General features: G+C 41.8%; 1 protein-coding gene across 1 annotated transcript in view; it reads right to left on the minus strand.

The window, feature by feature from the left end:
- Nucleotides 1–1,184: 1,184 nt before the first annotated feature.
- LOC143768137 (uncharacterized) overlaps nt 1,185–15,204 on the minus strand; it is a 50,791-nt gene continuing 36,771 nt past the window's right edge. Inside the window, exons 2-7 of the mRNA XM_077256824.1 lie at nt 13,646–13,816; nt 13,337–13,516; nt 13,130–13,253; nt 12,937–13,046; nt 10,885–10,975; nt 1,185–4,674 (exon numbers count right to left, since the gene is read on the minus strand). Coding sequence (XP_077112939.1) covers nt 3,506–4,674; nt 10,885–10,975; nt 12,937–13,046; nt 13,130–13,253; nt 13,337–13,516; nt 13,646–13,816 — 1,845 coding nt within the window. The 3' untranslated portion in view covers nt 1,185–3,505. The remainder of the gene's footprint in view (nt 4,675–10,884; nt 10,976–12,936; nt 13,047–13,129; nt 13,254–13,336; nt 13,517–13,645; nt 13,817–15,204) is intronic.

The following is a 15,204-nucleotide window of genomic DNA, read 5'->3' on the forward strand; positions in this document are numbered from 1 at the left end:
CTTAGAGGAAACCTGGAAGTGTTTGTAATCGAGCCCGGCTCTCATCTGTAATACACAGTATCTGCAGAAATCAGGGCTGAGAGAATGACTGGCTTTCATTACATGTCTCACAGGAGAAGTCATGTTCTTCTGACCTTCTAGGGATGTGATTTTTTTCTCTTGTATGAAGCTTACTGTTTATGGTTGGTCAACGCCCTGCAGAGAAAAAGGAACATGCCCCCAGACAAATGTGAGGGAAAGCCCAGTCAGATTTAACGTAAATTATAACCTATAATTTACAAGCTAATATCTCTGCAAAGGAAATGAGAAATAATAAAAATACAAACTATTCCACTGTATGGCTAATTTAGCATGATAAAACTGCTAAAATGTTTTTTTTAAATCTGCTGGGCAGAGCCTCAGTCTATACTCTGCAGAGAAGAGCAGTGCATTGGGGAAAGGGGTGAGGTGAGTAGATATGATTGCCTTTGGCCCAAAATGGTAACTGGTAGAGAAGATAGATCCAGAACTCTAATCCTGTACCTTACTGTGATGTACCAACTAGTGGTGTACTGAGGAATAGGTGTGTATCGCACAAACAGAAGTCTGCAGTGATCTGAATCCAGGACAGCTGGCTGGGTTTTGTAGTCCCACAAAGCTGCATTTTTAGTAAAGGGCTGGATTTATGGTTCACTAGAAGTGATGGGTGGGACTGGTTAACCACACACCTCCCAAGGGGTTGACTCCTGTAAAGATAGGAAGGTCCTATTTGTTTTCCTGTGTGCAGCACATGAAAAGGAGTCAGTCCATGTGTGAGACTGGAGCTGGCCAGAGTTCCTGTAGGTCCAGGAGACACCAAGAGTCTGGACTACAGACAGGAGCCAGAGGAAGCCATGCTGGAAACCAGAGCCCAGGGTGTGGTGTCCTGACGGACATCAGGCATTGGAATTGTGTGAACGGAACCAGACTGGAATAGACTGTTTGTGGGTCCTGTGTTGTTCACAAGCCTACCAGGGGTTATAGAGTGGTTTATGAGGCTATAAAAACCAAAATTGTGGACTTGTTTAAAAGAGAATCTGCTCCTGTGTGTTCAAATATCGCTAGCAAGTATACCCCGACCCGCTCAGTGACTTACAAATTAGAATAGAGATTGATAAACTGTATCTCCCACAACAAACAATAAACTTTTTCTTCTATACATTGCTCATCACTGTTTTCTCACACCTTTATGATTTTTTAGGGTAGCTTCCAACTTCTCAATATCATAGATGCTCTCAGAAATATATTGTATATAATAGAAGATCATCAAACATCAAAACCATAAAAAATAAAAAATTGACAATTTTATTAAATATATTTAAAAATGGAAATAAATCATAAATACAAAGTGAACGAACAAAACAACTATCACCTATAGATAATCACTATTAACCACCCTAAAGATTCCCTAAGTAGCCCTATATTCTGGGTCCACCTTTTAGCATCACGTGTCACAACACCGCACGAGAGCAACTGACGACACTGCGGGAATGGCGCCGCCACAGGAGGTGAGTATAGGCAGGCTTTATTATTTTCTGGGAGCTAAACATTTTGATCAAGAAGTGGTTGTGCTAGTAGTGGACAACCCCTTTAAATCCTCGCTAACTGAATCCTTCTAAGCTCTATGTAGAAAGAGAAAGTCTTTTTTTTCCCTACAGAAGACACTGCAAAAGTCCCTGACGGGGAAGGAGGGAGCAGCTGGGTCAGGAGTTGGAAGAGCAGAATGATTTATTCAAGGAAAAGAGACTTTGAATATGAATATGCCCTATGAAAGAACTTGACCTTATGAAATTATATTTTCAAAACAAAATTTTGGATATTGTATCTCCCCCCTTTACTATTTCTATATAAAATGACTATTAGCGCGATCTTAACTTCATTTTTTCAATATCTTAATATCGAAAGAATTAAAAAATATAGGTCCAAACACAAGGAAATACTTTTACACAATGTTTATTTAAGATAAGTGAAAAGTTTTTAAAGGGCTGTGCAATGCCTCTCACTTTACCATCTGATCTGACATCAGGTGTAAGGGTGCATTCACCTTGCGTACAGGCATCCGTTCGTTGGCCCAGTTGGGGCATGCCTTTGTTTCCCCCACAAAATGGGATTTTGGCATATAAGGAGCCTATGGGTCATAGACTTTAATGATTGCGACAGAGCGAATATGTGCTTTGTCGTGCATCATTTTTAGGAGATTATACTAACTGGAGACAGACATCCAAGTGCAGTCTACTACATCTGAGTGTCCACCTCCAGTAGGCATATACGCCCAAAAATGATGCATGACAGAGCACACATTCGCTCTATTATAGTCTGAAGCCCCATTGGCATATACGCCCGTATCCCATTTTGCGGGGGTATGGATGCAAGCCCTAAAGGGCCAACGAACTGGTGCCTGAACAGAATTTGAAAACGCCCTAAGGAGACGCTATTGTAAGCAACTGGGACAGTTGCTGATCCAATCATCCAATGCCAAGCTTATATTGTCTAATAGGATGCCCTATTAATCTGAAGTAACAGGCTGAGTATCAGATGACTGTCCTGACAACTGTCGTGATCACATATAGCAGTGCCTCTCCATGACCAAAGTACAAATAGATAAGGAGGAGCAGGACAATCTCTTTAACATGCAGTAATGTAGTGTATGTGAATTATTTGATGTACATTGTGGATATACACAAAATGGCAACTTTATGTCACACATCTGTCTTTGTACAACTGGAGATTTCCAGTATAGAAATTAGACACCACATAGTGCAGCATAAAATCAATATTTCCATGGATCAAATTATGTGTAAATTCTCATTAGAGAGGACAAAATAGTTATCTGGCCGACTTTTTTTGTTGTGAAATTTTCTTGTCGACCGAAGAGAACACAATAATGATGCGAGCAAGGAAAAAATATCCATTAAAATGGGATCCTTTGCATGTAAATGATTAAGAAAGGGGAGAGGAGGATATTAAGAATCATTCTGATGAACAGGTGTTCCATAGTGAAGCAAGTTGCCACCAAACACAAGACTCTAACTCTAATGTCCAAACAACTCATCATTCCTTAGCACAAATAAACTATAATAAACTATATACAATAGATAATTTCTGGTGCCTTAAGTGTCTAAGGCCAATAAAAAGAAAAAGATTCCAGTAGGCAAAGATCCAATTTTTGCAATGAATGCAAGAAGATACACTGTCTGCCAGAGCCAATATCCCTACACAACGATTTGAACATTTAGCGGAATCCATATGACAAATCAATGCTGCAGTTCTGAAGGCCAAAGAATGTCCAATACTTCAAGGGCAGCTTCTATTTATCTAGTTTTCAATAACAGATGTTTAATTGCATTAAGTTGAGACTCATTTAGTACTAGAAATTATCATCATTTAGTGCTCTAAAGCATTGCTTTCATTACCTCTTGTATGATGTGACTTTCACTGTAACTGTTCATCTTATTGTTAAATTGTGCAAAAAAAATTAAGAAAATGCTTACTTCCCTATGTGATTTTTCTGATGTTTTTGAACATTTGATTTGTAGGTAAAACGTTTACCACATTCAGAACATGAAAATGGTTTTCCTTTGTGAGCTCTTTGATGTCCAATTAGAGATGAGTTGTGGAGAAAACACTTTCCACATAATTTACATGAAAATGGCATCTCTTCAGTGTGCATTCTCTGATGTCTTGCTAAAGCGGATTTCTGATTAAAACATTTCCCACAATCTGGACACGAAAATGGCTTCTCCCCTGTATGAATTCTCTGATGCCTAATAAAATCAGAGTTCTTAGAATAACATTTCCCACATTCTGCACATGAAAATGGCTTCTTCTCTGTGTGATTTCTCTGACGTCTAACAGGATTCGAATTCTGGTTAAAATGATTTCCGCTTTCTGAATATGAATATGACCTTTGCCTTGTGTGAATTCTCCGATGTCTAGCAAGATCTGATGTCCGGTAAAAACATTTTCCACATACTGAACATGAATATGGCTTTTCCCCTGTGTGAGTTCTCAAATGCTTAACAAGATCTGATGTCTGGTTAAAACATTTCCCGCATTCTGAACATGAAAATGGCTTTTCCCCTGTATGAATTCTCTCGTGTTTAGCGAGATCAGATTTCTGAGAACACGATTTTCCACATTCTGAACATGAATATGGCTTCTCCCCTGTGTGAATTCTTTGATGTGTAACAAGTTTTGATTTAACGCTAAAACACTTTCCACATTCTGAACATAAAAATGGCTTCTCCCCAGTATGAATTCTGTGATGTCTGAATAAACCCGATTTATGGCTAAAACATTTCCCACATTCTGAACATGAAAATGGTTTCTTCCCTGCATGAATTCTTTGATGTGAATCAAGATAAAATTTCTCTGTAAAACATTTCCCACATTCTGAACATAAAAATCGATTTTCCGTCACGTAAGTTTTTTGATGTTCAACATCACTTCTTTTATCTTCATTTTGCATAATGGTTTGTGAGGAATCAGAAGATATGATCTGTTGAAATGGATCAGATGATGGAGTTTTGCTGCTAAGGTCTGGAGATCTATTTGGGATAGTGACATGCTCTTCATATGTATCTGGCATGGTGCTATAATCTGCTGTATAATCAGAATACATCAGGAATCCCTCTGTGCTCCTGTTACAGTCATCATCTGCCAAGAATAAAACTGATTTTATTATTTTTCAATAACTTCGCTTTATAATTAGTGTTGAGCATTCCGATACTGCAAGTATCGGGTATCGGCCGATACTTGCTGTATCGGAATTCCGATACCGAGATCCGATATTTTTGTGATATCGGGTATCGGTATCGAAACAACATTAATGTAAAAATGTGTAAAAGAGAGAATTAAAATAAAAAATATTGCTATACTCACCTCTCCGACGCAGCCTGCACCTTACCGAGGGAAGCGGCAGCGTTCTTTGTTTAAAATTCGCGCTTTTCTTTCCTTTACGTGAGTCCCGGCTTGTGATTGGTTGCGTGCCGCCCATGTGACCGGGACGCAACCAATCACAGCAAGCCGTGACGTAATTTCAGGTCCTTCAGGATTTTAAAATTACGTTCCGGCGTTGTGATTGGTTGCGTCGCAGTCACATGGGCGACGCAACCAATCACAGCAAGCCGTGACGTAATTTCAGGTCCTTAAGGATTTTAAAATTACGTCCCGGCTTTGTGATTGGTTGCGTCGCAGTCACATGGGAGACGCAACCAATCACAAGCCGTGACGTCACGGGAGGCTGGACTCGCGCGCTTTTTAAAATGGGCGCGTGTCCAGCCTCCCGTGACGTCCCGGCTTGTGATTGGTTGCGCCGCGGTCAACCAATCACAAGCCGGGAGGCTGGACACGCGCGCATTTTAAAATTTTAAAATGGGCGCGTGTCCAGCCTCCCGGCTTGTGATTGGTTGACCGCGGCGCAACCAATCACAAGCCGGGACGTCACGGGAGGCTGGACACGCGCCCATTTTAAAAAGCGCGCGTGTCCAGCCTCCCGTGACGTCACGGCTTGTGATTGGTTAATGGCGGCCATGTTGCCGGGACGCGGACCAATCACAGCAAGCCGTGACGTAATTTCGTCACGGCTTGCTGTGATTGGTCCGCGTCCCGGCAACATGGCGCCGTGACCAATCATAAGCCGGGACGTCACTGGAGGCTGGACACGCGCGCTTTTTAAAAAGCGCGCGTGTCCAGCCTCCCGTGACGTCACGGCTTGTGATTGGTTAATGGCGGCCATGTTGCCGGGACGCGGACCAATCACAGCAAGCCGTGACGTAATTTCGTCACGGCTTGCTGTGATTGGTCCGCGTCCCGGCAACATGGCCGCCCTGACCAATCACAAGCCGGGACTTCACGTAACCAAGTAAAAGCGCGAATTTTAAACAAACAACGCTGCCGGCTCCCTCGCTGAGGTCCAGGCTGCGTCGGACAGGTGAGTATAGCGATATTTTTTATTTTAATTCTTTCTTTTACACATTAATATGGTTCCCAGGGCCTGAAGGAGAGTTTCCTCTCCTTCAGACCCTGGGAACCATCAGGAATACCGTCCGATACTTGAGTCCCATTGACTTGTATTGGTATCGGGTATCGGTATCGGATTGGATCCGATACTTTGCCGGTATCGGCCGATACTTTCCGATACCGATACTTTCAAGTATCGGACGGTATCGCTCAACACTATTTATAATATATTATTGTACATTTTGTAACATTTGTATGCAAATTATAATAAAAATAATTTACCAACTGAGTAAGACAGGTACAGAAACTGTAGACATCAAAGCAAGCAATAGATTATTATGTTTTCTTACAATTTTTCACATTTTTTCATCATTGTTTTCTAGCTAAATGTTCTATAGAGAATCATAAAAAGCCTGGAAGTCATTGTTATTCAGTGGAGTCAGTCTTATGCACTCCCTAACAGATAAATGCAGCCTAGTATCGAGCAAGACATATGGGAGGAGCGTTATGGTCATGTACTAATAATCTATGACTTTACAGCAAGTATATGCTTGGATTATCACATGCAGGGTTCTTTTTATCAGGAGATACAAAAAAGGAGTCCACATATACTCTTTTACAAGTTTTAAAAGTTGATGCAAACATTATTTTCAATCACTAATATATGTGGGGCAAGCCATGGTGCCAGTTCCTGGTTCTTTCTTAGATCATTTGGCTTAACCTCTCCCACAAAAGGGCTTTGTATTCACATCCTAGGAATGGGTCCTCCGGTATGGAGGGGACTCAGGAGCTGACCTCCCTCCACATGCAGCTATTTGATATATGTGGCATCTGTCTCTTAACAGCTGTGGATGCCATCACGTGCATGGGATTCCGTCAGCCCCCACAATGCGACTACGAGGGATTGATGTGCTACTGCGACAGCCGAGAGTCTGCTGAAGACCCCATCACTGTCATCTTATTCATCCCATGAAGCTAAGCTCCGTAATGAGAAAAAAAACAAAACAAAATGCCAGAATTGTGGGCTTTTTTGGTCACTTCACCTCTCTAAAAATGTAACAATGAGCAGTTACGAAATTGTATGTACATGACACTGGAATCAATATAAACACCAGCTCACTGCACAAAAAACAAGCCCTAACTCAGACCCATCAACAGAATGTTAAAATGTTATGGGTCTCGGAAAATATCAACACAAGGCAAAAAAACATTTCTTTCAAAATTATGATTTTTTTTCATTACTTAAATAGAAAACAAATTGATGTACACTACCGTTCAAAAGTTTAGGGTCACTTAGAAATGTCCTTATTTTTTAAAGAAAAGCACAGTTTTTTTATTGACACCCCTGCAATTCTGTCATGTAATACTCAGTTTCTTCCTGAAAATGATTGCAAACACAAATTCTTTGTTATTATTATCTTCATTTAATTTGTCTTAAATGAAAAAACACAAAAGAGAATGAAGCAAAAAGCAAAACATTGATCATTTCACACAAAACTCCAAAAATGGGCCAGACAAAAGTATTGGCACCCTCAGCCTAATACTTGGTTGCACAACCTTTAGCCAAAATAACTGCGACCAACCGCTTCCGGTAACCATCAATGAGTTTCTTACAATGCTCTTAGACCATTCTTCTTTGGCAAACTGCTCCAGGTCCCTGATATTTGAAGGGTGCCTTCTCCAAACTGTCATTTTTAGATCTCTCCACAGGTGTTCTATGGGATTCAGGTCTGGACTCATTGCTGGCCACCTTAGAAGTCTCCAGTGCTTTCTCTCAAACCATTTTCTAGTGCTTTTTGAAGTGTGTTTTGGGTCATTGTCCTGCTGGAAGACCCATGACCTCTGAGGGAGACCAAGCTTTCTCACACTGAGCCCTACATTATGCTGCAAAATTTGTTGGTAGTCTTCAGACTTTATAATGCCATGCACACGGTCAAGCAGTCCACTGCCAGAGGCAGCAAAGCAACCCCAAAACATCAGGGAACCTCCGCCATGTTTGACTGTAGGGACCATGTTCTTTTCTTTGAATGCCTATTTTTTTCTCCTGTAAACTCTATGTTGATGCCTTTGCCCAAAAAGCTCTACTTTTGTCTCATCTGACCAGAGAACATTCTTCCAAAACGTTTTAGGCTTTTTCAGGTAAGTTTTGGCAAATTCCAGCCTGGCTTTTTTATGTCTCGGGGTAAGAAGTGGGGTCTTCCTGGGTCTCCTACCATACAGTCCCATTTCATTCAGACGCCGACGGATAGTACAGGTTGACACTGTTGTACCCTCGGACTGCAGGGCAGCTTGAACTTGTTTGGATGTTAGTCGAGGTTCTTTATCCAACATCCGCACAATCTTGCGTTGAAAACTCTTGTCAATTTTTCTTTTCCGTCCACATCTAGGGAGGTTAGCCACAGTGCCATGGGCTTTAAACTTCTTGATGACACTGCGCACGGTAGACACAGGAACATTCAGGTCTTTGGAGATGGACTTGTAGCCTTGAGATTGCTCATGCTTCCTCACAATTTGGTTTCTCAAGTCCTCAGACAGTTCTTTGGTCTTCTTTCTTTTCTTCATGCTCAATGTGGTACACACAAGGACACAGGACAGAGGTTGAGTCAACTTTAATCCATGTCAACTGGCTGCAAGTGTGATTTAGTTATTGCCAACACCTGTTAGGTGCCACAGGTAAGTTACAGGTGCTGTTAATTACACAAATTAGAGAAGTATCACATGATTTTTCGAACAGTGCCAATACTTTTGTCCACCCCCTTTTTTATGTTTGGTGTGGAATTATATCCAATTTGGCTTTAGGACAATTCTTTTTGTGTTTTTTCATTTAAGACAAATTAAATGAAGATAATAATAACAAAGAATTTGTGTTTGCAATCATTTTCAGGAAGAAACGGAGTATTATCTGACAGAATTGCAGGGGTGTCAATAATTTTGGCCACAACTGTAGCTGCAAACATCTGGTTTGTAATGCAATATCTTCATAGGTGTATAGAGGCCCATTTCCAACAACCATTACTCCAGTGTTCTTAGGCTACTTTGTGTTTGCTAACTGTGTAAGAAGGCTAATGGATGGTTAGAATACCCTTGAAAACCCTTGTGCAAGTATGTTAACACAGCTGAAAACAGTTTGGCTGATTAGAGAACCTATAAACCTGACCTACCTTTGAGCTAGTTGAGAATCTGGAGCATTACATTTGTTGGTTTCATTAAACTCTTAAAATGGCCAAAAAAAAAAAAACTTTCATGTGAAACTCGACAGTCTATTCTTGTTCTTAGAAATGAAAGCTATTCCATGAGAGAAATTGTCAAGAAACTGAAGATTTCCTACAATGGTGTGTACTACTCCCTTCAGAAGAGAGCACAAACAGGCTCTAACCAGAGTAGAAAGAGAAGTGGGAGGTCCCACTGCACAACTGAGCAACAAGACAAGTACATTAGAGACTGTTGTTTGAGAAATCGAAGCCTCACAGGTCCTTAACTGGCAGCTTCATTAAATAGTACATGCAAAACGCCAGTGTCAACGTCGACAGTGAAGAAGCGACTCCGGGATGCTGGCCTTCAGGGCAGAGTGGCAAAGAAAAAGCCATATCTGAGACTGGCTAATAAAAAGAAAAGATTAATATGTGCAAAAGAACACAGACATTGGACAAAGGAAGATTGGAAAAAAAGTGTTATGGACAGACGAATCCAAGTTTGAGGTGCTTGGAGCACACAAAAGAACATTTGTGAGACGCAGAACAACTGAAAAGATGCTGGAAGAGTGCCTGACGCCATCTGTCAAGCATGGTGGAGGTAATGTGATGGTCTGGGGGTGCTTTGGTGCTGGTAAAGTGGGAGATTTGTACAAGGTAAAAGGGATTTTGCATAAGGAAGGCTATCACTCAATTTTGCAACGCCATGCCATACCCTGTTGACAGCGCTTGATTGGAGCCAATTTCATCCTACAACAGGACAACAACCCAAAGCACACCTCCAAATTATGCAAGAACTATTTTGGGAAGAAGCAGGCAGCTGGTATTCTATCTGTAATGGAGTGGCCAGCGCAGTCACCAGATCTCAACCCCATTGAGCTGTTGTTGGAGCAGCTTGACCGTATGGTACGCAAAAAGTGGCCATCAAGCCAAACCAACTTGTGGGAGGGGCATCTGGAAGCATGGGGTGACATTTCTCCAGATTACCTCAGCAAATTAACTGCTAGAATGCCAAAGGTCTGCAATGCTGTAATTGCTGCAAAGGGAGCGTTCTTTGACGAAAGCAAAGTTTGAAGGAGAAAATTATTATTTCAAATAAAAATCTGTCTGGACTAGATTTTCAATTCATTTGGCAACTCATTTGATTAATAAAAGTATGAGTTTTCATGGAAAACACAAAATTGTCTGGGTGACCCTAAACTTTTGAACGGTAGTGTATGTTTGGTATCCTTATAATCAGACTTTAGGCTCTTATGTGGACAACCATATTTCCAGGTGATTTTTAATGCACAATGAAAGCCATAAAAACAGTACCCCCAAAAAAATTGCATTCGTTCCGATTCTGAATTTGAGGCCAAAAAATTATGGCTGTTAAGGGAAAAATTATTTTGTATTGTGAATAAAAGAACCTAAAATCCAGAGAAAATATCTTGGAATCTGTGGAACATTAAAATCGTTGTATGCTTCTATTTTATTTTTCACAAATCTTTCATTAAAATAAAGCATACTCACCTCATTAATACCCCTAACACACCTGCATATTTCTAACATTGCCTAGATAGCTTGCTGGTTTCCATACTTCCAGCCTATACTACCTATAGATTCCCATGAAAAAACCCTGTAAGATACAACATACCCAAAAAATTCAGAAATTGTAGCTTCTAGGGATTGAGTAGAATCTATGACTTCTCTGCATTTATTGGCTGCTACTCACCTGTGTGGTTATCTGTAAGGATCTCCTCTTTACACCACTCATCACCAATCACATATGTCTCTATAGTACCAATGTCAATCAGATCTTTACCCTGAAACAAATATTGTAAAAGTCACAGACAGATTTAGTCACATTAAATAATTTTTGAAGCCCAGACAAGGTCATTAATTGGCATGACGGCTGTAAATTAAACGACAGCAGTAGTTGCAGGTCTTCTGTATAAATCCAACCTGTTGGATTTTAAGTCTAACCTGCAGTCTCCATAACAAGAAAATTGTGATAAGATCCAGATAACATCTAATGTCTATATTCAGTATTAATCCCGTCATTTCCACCAAGTATAAAACATACACTGAACGGCCACTTTAATAGAGACACCAATCTTTTAGGCTGGAACTCCAATGAGAAATCCGGAAATTGTAAGACACTTGCAGTAGAGAATTTTAATCAGTAAAGGCTGGTGAGGTCGGACAACTGGCCCAGGTCTTGTAGGGAGCCTATGAGCTCTCTCGCCTCTTTGCCAAAGGTGTCCAGGAGCCACTTTTCAAAGAAATCATCAGGATCTCTCCCTTTCACCTTTTCAGGTACCCACACCAGCCTTATACTATTACGTCACAGTTGATTTTCCAAGTCATAGACCTTAGCCATCAGAGTTGCCACCACTTGAGTATGATTTTGAATGTCTCTATGGACAGGAGGCATAACATCTTCCAATTCGCTTACTTAACCCTCTACAGCCGTGTTGCGCTCTGCCAGCTTTTGAACATCACAACAGATTATGGAAAGTTTCCTGAATGAAACCCACGTGGCCTGTTAGTGTACAAAGAGTGGAATTGCACATATTGACTGCATTGAGAACATCCATCAAAGATGGAGACTATCCCAAGTATACTCCTACAGGAGCACTCTTATTTCTTCTGGGGCATCTTCTGGCCCCAGGAGGCACCTATGAAGTAGAGTCCCTCTCATGGGATCCATCATCATCCTCTTGTGCAAGAGCTGTATATTAAGATCTTGTTGGGGACATGTTTTGGGGTCTGCATGGACACTGCTGACCTGTGGCTTCTGGGAGTACAATTCTGCACTCTATGGGCACACTGAGCCAGTCTGGTAGCCACTTCGCCACATGATGCACGTGCACCATCTTGAGGTTCCGTATGTATTACTTCCTCCTCCCCGCCATTCCTCTTACCGTGGGTCATTTTGCTCCCGGAGACACCAATCTAATAGCACATCACACCTCCTTTAGCGTTCAGAACCACAACAATTTGTCATGTTATAGATTCTATCAGGTGTTGATATCGTTCTCCAGGAAGATAGGCCCATGTTGACAAAATAGCTTCTCACAGTTGCTACAAGTTTAAAGACGGTACAGACTTGTTCTGAAAAAACTGTTTCTACCTCCTCCTAAAGATGCTCCACAGTATTAAGATCTAGGAACTCTGAAGGCAAGAAAGAAAAACCTTGCGGTCATGTTTCTATACCTAATGACTATTGACCGTTATGATATGGTCCTTTTTCCGCCTACCAGATAAGCTGCCAAGACATGATGAAGTTGATTGGTCACAATGTTTAGGTTAGCCCAAGTGTTCAAAACATCCACACAGGTATCACAGGAGCCACGGTGTGGGAATAAAACATTCTCCACACGTATCTTCTCCTCCACCAGCCTGACAGTAAGGGTTAATGGATTCATGATCTTTATGCCATCTCCTGATGCTCTTATCCACACGATGCCAGAGAAATCTGGATTCATCTGACCAAGTAATGATATTGCAATGCTCAGAGATCCAATAATTGTTTATTTTAGACAGCATTGGCATTGATTGTCCAGCATTATAACCCATCAATGCTAAAGAAAAACAATGGCATATTATGCATTCAGATGCCTTAATTGGTCACTCATCAGCGTTGTAATCAGCTGTAACTTGCTTAACTGTTGAATGTCTCTAATAAATTGTCCATTCAATGTATAATTCTGGTGGATAAAAGAAGACTCAACACAAGACCTTCACAGTCTTATAAACATCATAGGGTGAACTATAATGATACCTTCTCTTCATCTAGCTGATCATCCTCAGGAACATTGGGATTTTCTTCTAAACATTCTAGAAAAAGAGGACTGGGACATCTGTCTGGTGTTGTCCCCTCACTGGATAGAACTGGAGGAAACACATACAGGGACTGAATTCATTCTTCACATACAGATAATTATAGGCCGTGTGTATTTAGTCCTGTCTATTACCTGGTGATGTGAGGGGCTGGGGAGCTTCCATTATGACATCCCTGTACAGATCTTTGTGTGCTTCTAAATACTCCCACTCCTCCAAGGAGAAATAGATGGTGACATCCTGACACCTTATAGGAACCTGACACATACAATGAAACAGTCATGCCCCCAATGTCTTCATAGCGTTACTGTATAATGTCCCAGCATTCCCAGCAGTGTTACCTTTCCAGTCAGCAGCTCAATCATCTTGTATGTGAGTTCCAAGATCTTCTGGTCATTGATGTCCTCATGTATCAGGGGATGAGGTGGAGGTCCCATAATTGGGCTCATGGGTCTAGCCCATTCCTTAGATACAGGGGCCTGACAGCGCTCACTAGTGGTCTTCTTCACTACTGTGTAATCCTGGTTATGGAGAGACACATTAATAAACCTCACTACAGACATTTCCAGAGTCCTCACCTCTACAGTTCTGTCCATCTGTTATTCCCATAGATAAGAACGATCTATTGTGACGTCACCAGAATAGCTCACCTCTCCAGTAAGCCGGAAAAGAATCTCTAGGGTGAGGTTTAATATACTTTCTGCCATGTTGTCCCTGTTCATATCCATCCTTGACAGGTCAATAAGGAAAATTCTCTTGTGTAGAAGATGGCCACTGAGAGGATCCTTTATTGTAGGGACCTGAATAGGAAGAAGATGAACCTATGGAAAGTAATGAAGAATTGAATCTCAGAAGATTGACAGAGGGATGGGCTACAACAATACATGATTGTGGGGTGCTGCAAGGTTACTATGGTACCTGGAGATATAACAATGGTCTCTAGGTCCACCTTGTGTGAAAGTCCATTACATCCTAAAGCATGGTCTAATATGAAATAACACAGGCAGGGATCGTACACAGTACTGTAGTTTACTAACAAAGTAATCAACGATCGGGATGTGCTGGCTTAGGAGCTGTTACATACAGCTGACATCCTGCTTCAAATGCTGGGTTTGATGCTAGAACCAATCCTGTCAGTTTAATCTCTTAGATGCCATTTTCAATAGTGACGGCCACATCTATTGATATAGAGAGGGTACTTCCTCTGTACCGCCATCGCTACCCCACCTTCCATAGCTAGAAGACCTAGAGGTTTATGTTAGGCCTTAGGTTGTCATGATTAGTGATGAGCGAATTTGTTCGGAAAACGATCGCCAAACATAAATTTGGCATGAATATGACACATTCTGATTCGTGATCGGAAACGCGAGCAAAATTTTATAAAATTGGTAAAAATCGGTAACATTTGGTAAAAGTATGGGAAAATATTTTCAGCACTTTAGCAACGATAATGGTGGTGTATCATGAGCGTTTGACACGTGTTTGATGAGGGGAGGGGGTTTGCAGAGCTCAGAGGCGCCACGTTCTTGGAAGCACGGCACAGCAGTAATTTCTTTTTCCTAACTTTATGTGTGCACATTGCAGCTAGCCAATCCTGTCACTACGGCTTGTGTCATTGGCTACTGAAATCACATGTCCCTCTCCATATAAATAGCAGAATCTTGTTTAAGCGCTATTTGACACTGTAACAGTGCAGAGAGGCTGCTCCTCATGCTGCCACTGTTAACAGCAACATTTTAGCTAGTTAGTTAGAGGGTTATATACCGTATTTTCCAGCGTATAAGACGATTGGGCATATAAGACAACCCCCCAACTTTTCCAGTTAAAATATAAAATCTTCTTAAAAGTCGGGGGTGGTCTTATACGCTGTATGTCGTCTTATAGGGCCGGTGACTAATGTGCCTTTTGGGGGGGGGAGTGGTCCCGATGACGAAGAGGGGGCGTCTCACAGGAAAGTGTGAGTGGAGTATGCCCCATTACCTCATTGTAGCTGCAGCGTCAGCGTGGGGTGCTGGGGAGCGGCGGCGGCTGCTCCTCTTTGTGCCGCGTGGGTGCTGTGGGGCGGCGGCTCCTCTTCGTGCAGCGTCGGGGCTCTGTGCTGTGGGGCGGCGGCGTATCTTCATGCAGAGTCAGTCGGGGCTCCTCCGGCATCTCCTCAAAGCCCGGAGGCACCGGCAGCTCCATTGCTGCGATGCGGTGGCCTCCGGGA

The sequence above is a fragment of the Ranitomeya variabilis genome, chromosome 4 (assembly GCF_051348905.1).
Source record: "Ranitomeya variabilis isolate aRanVar5 chromosome 4, aRanVar5.hap1, whole genome shotgun sequence".
NCBI classification, from domain to species: Eukaryota; Metazoa; Chordata; class Amphibia; order Anura; family Dendrobatidae; genus Ranitomeya; species Ranitomeya variabilis.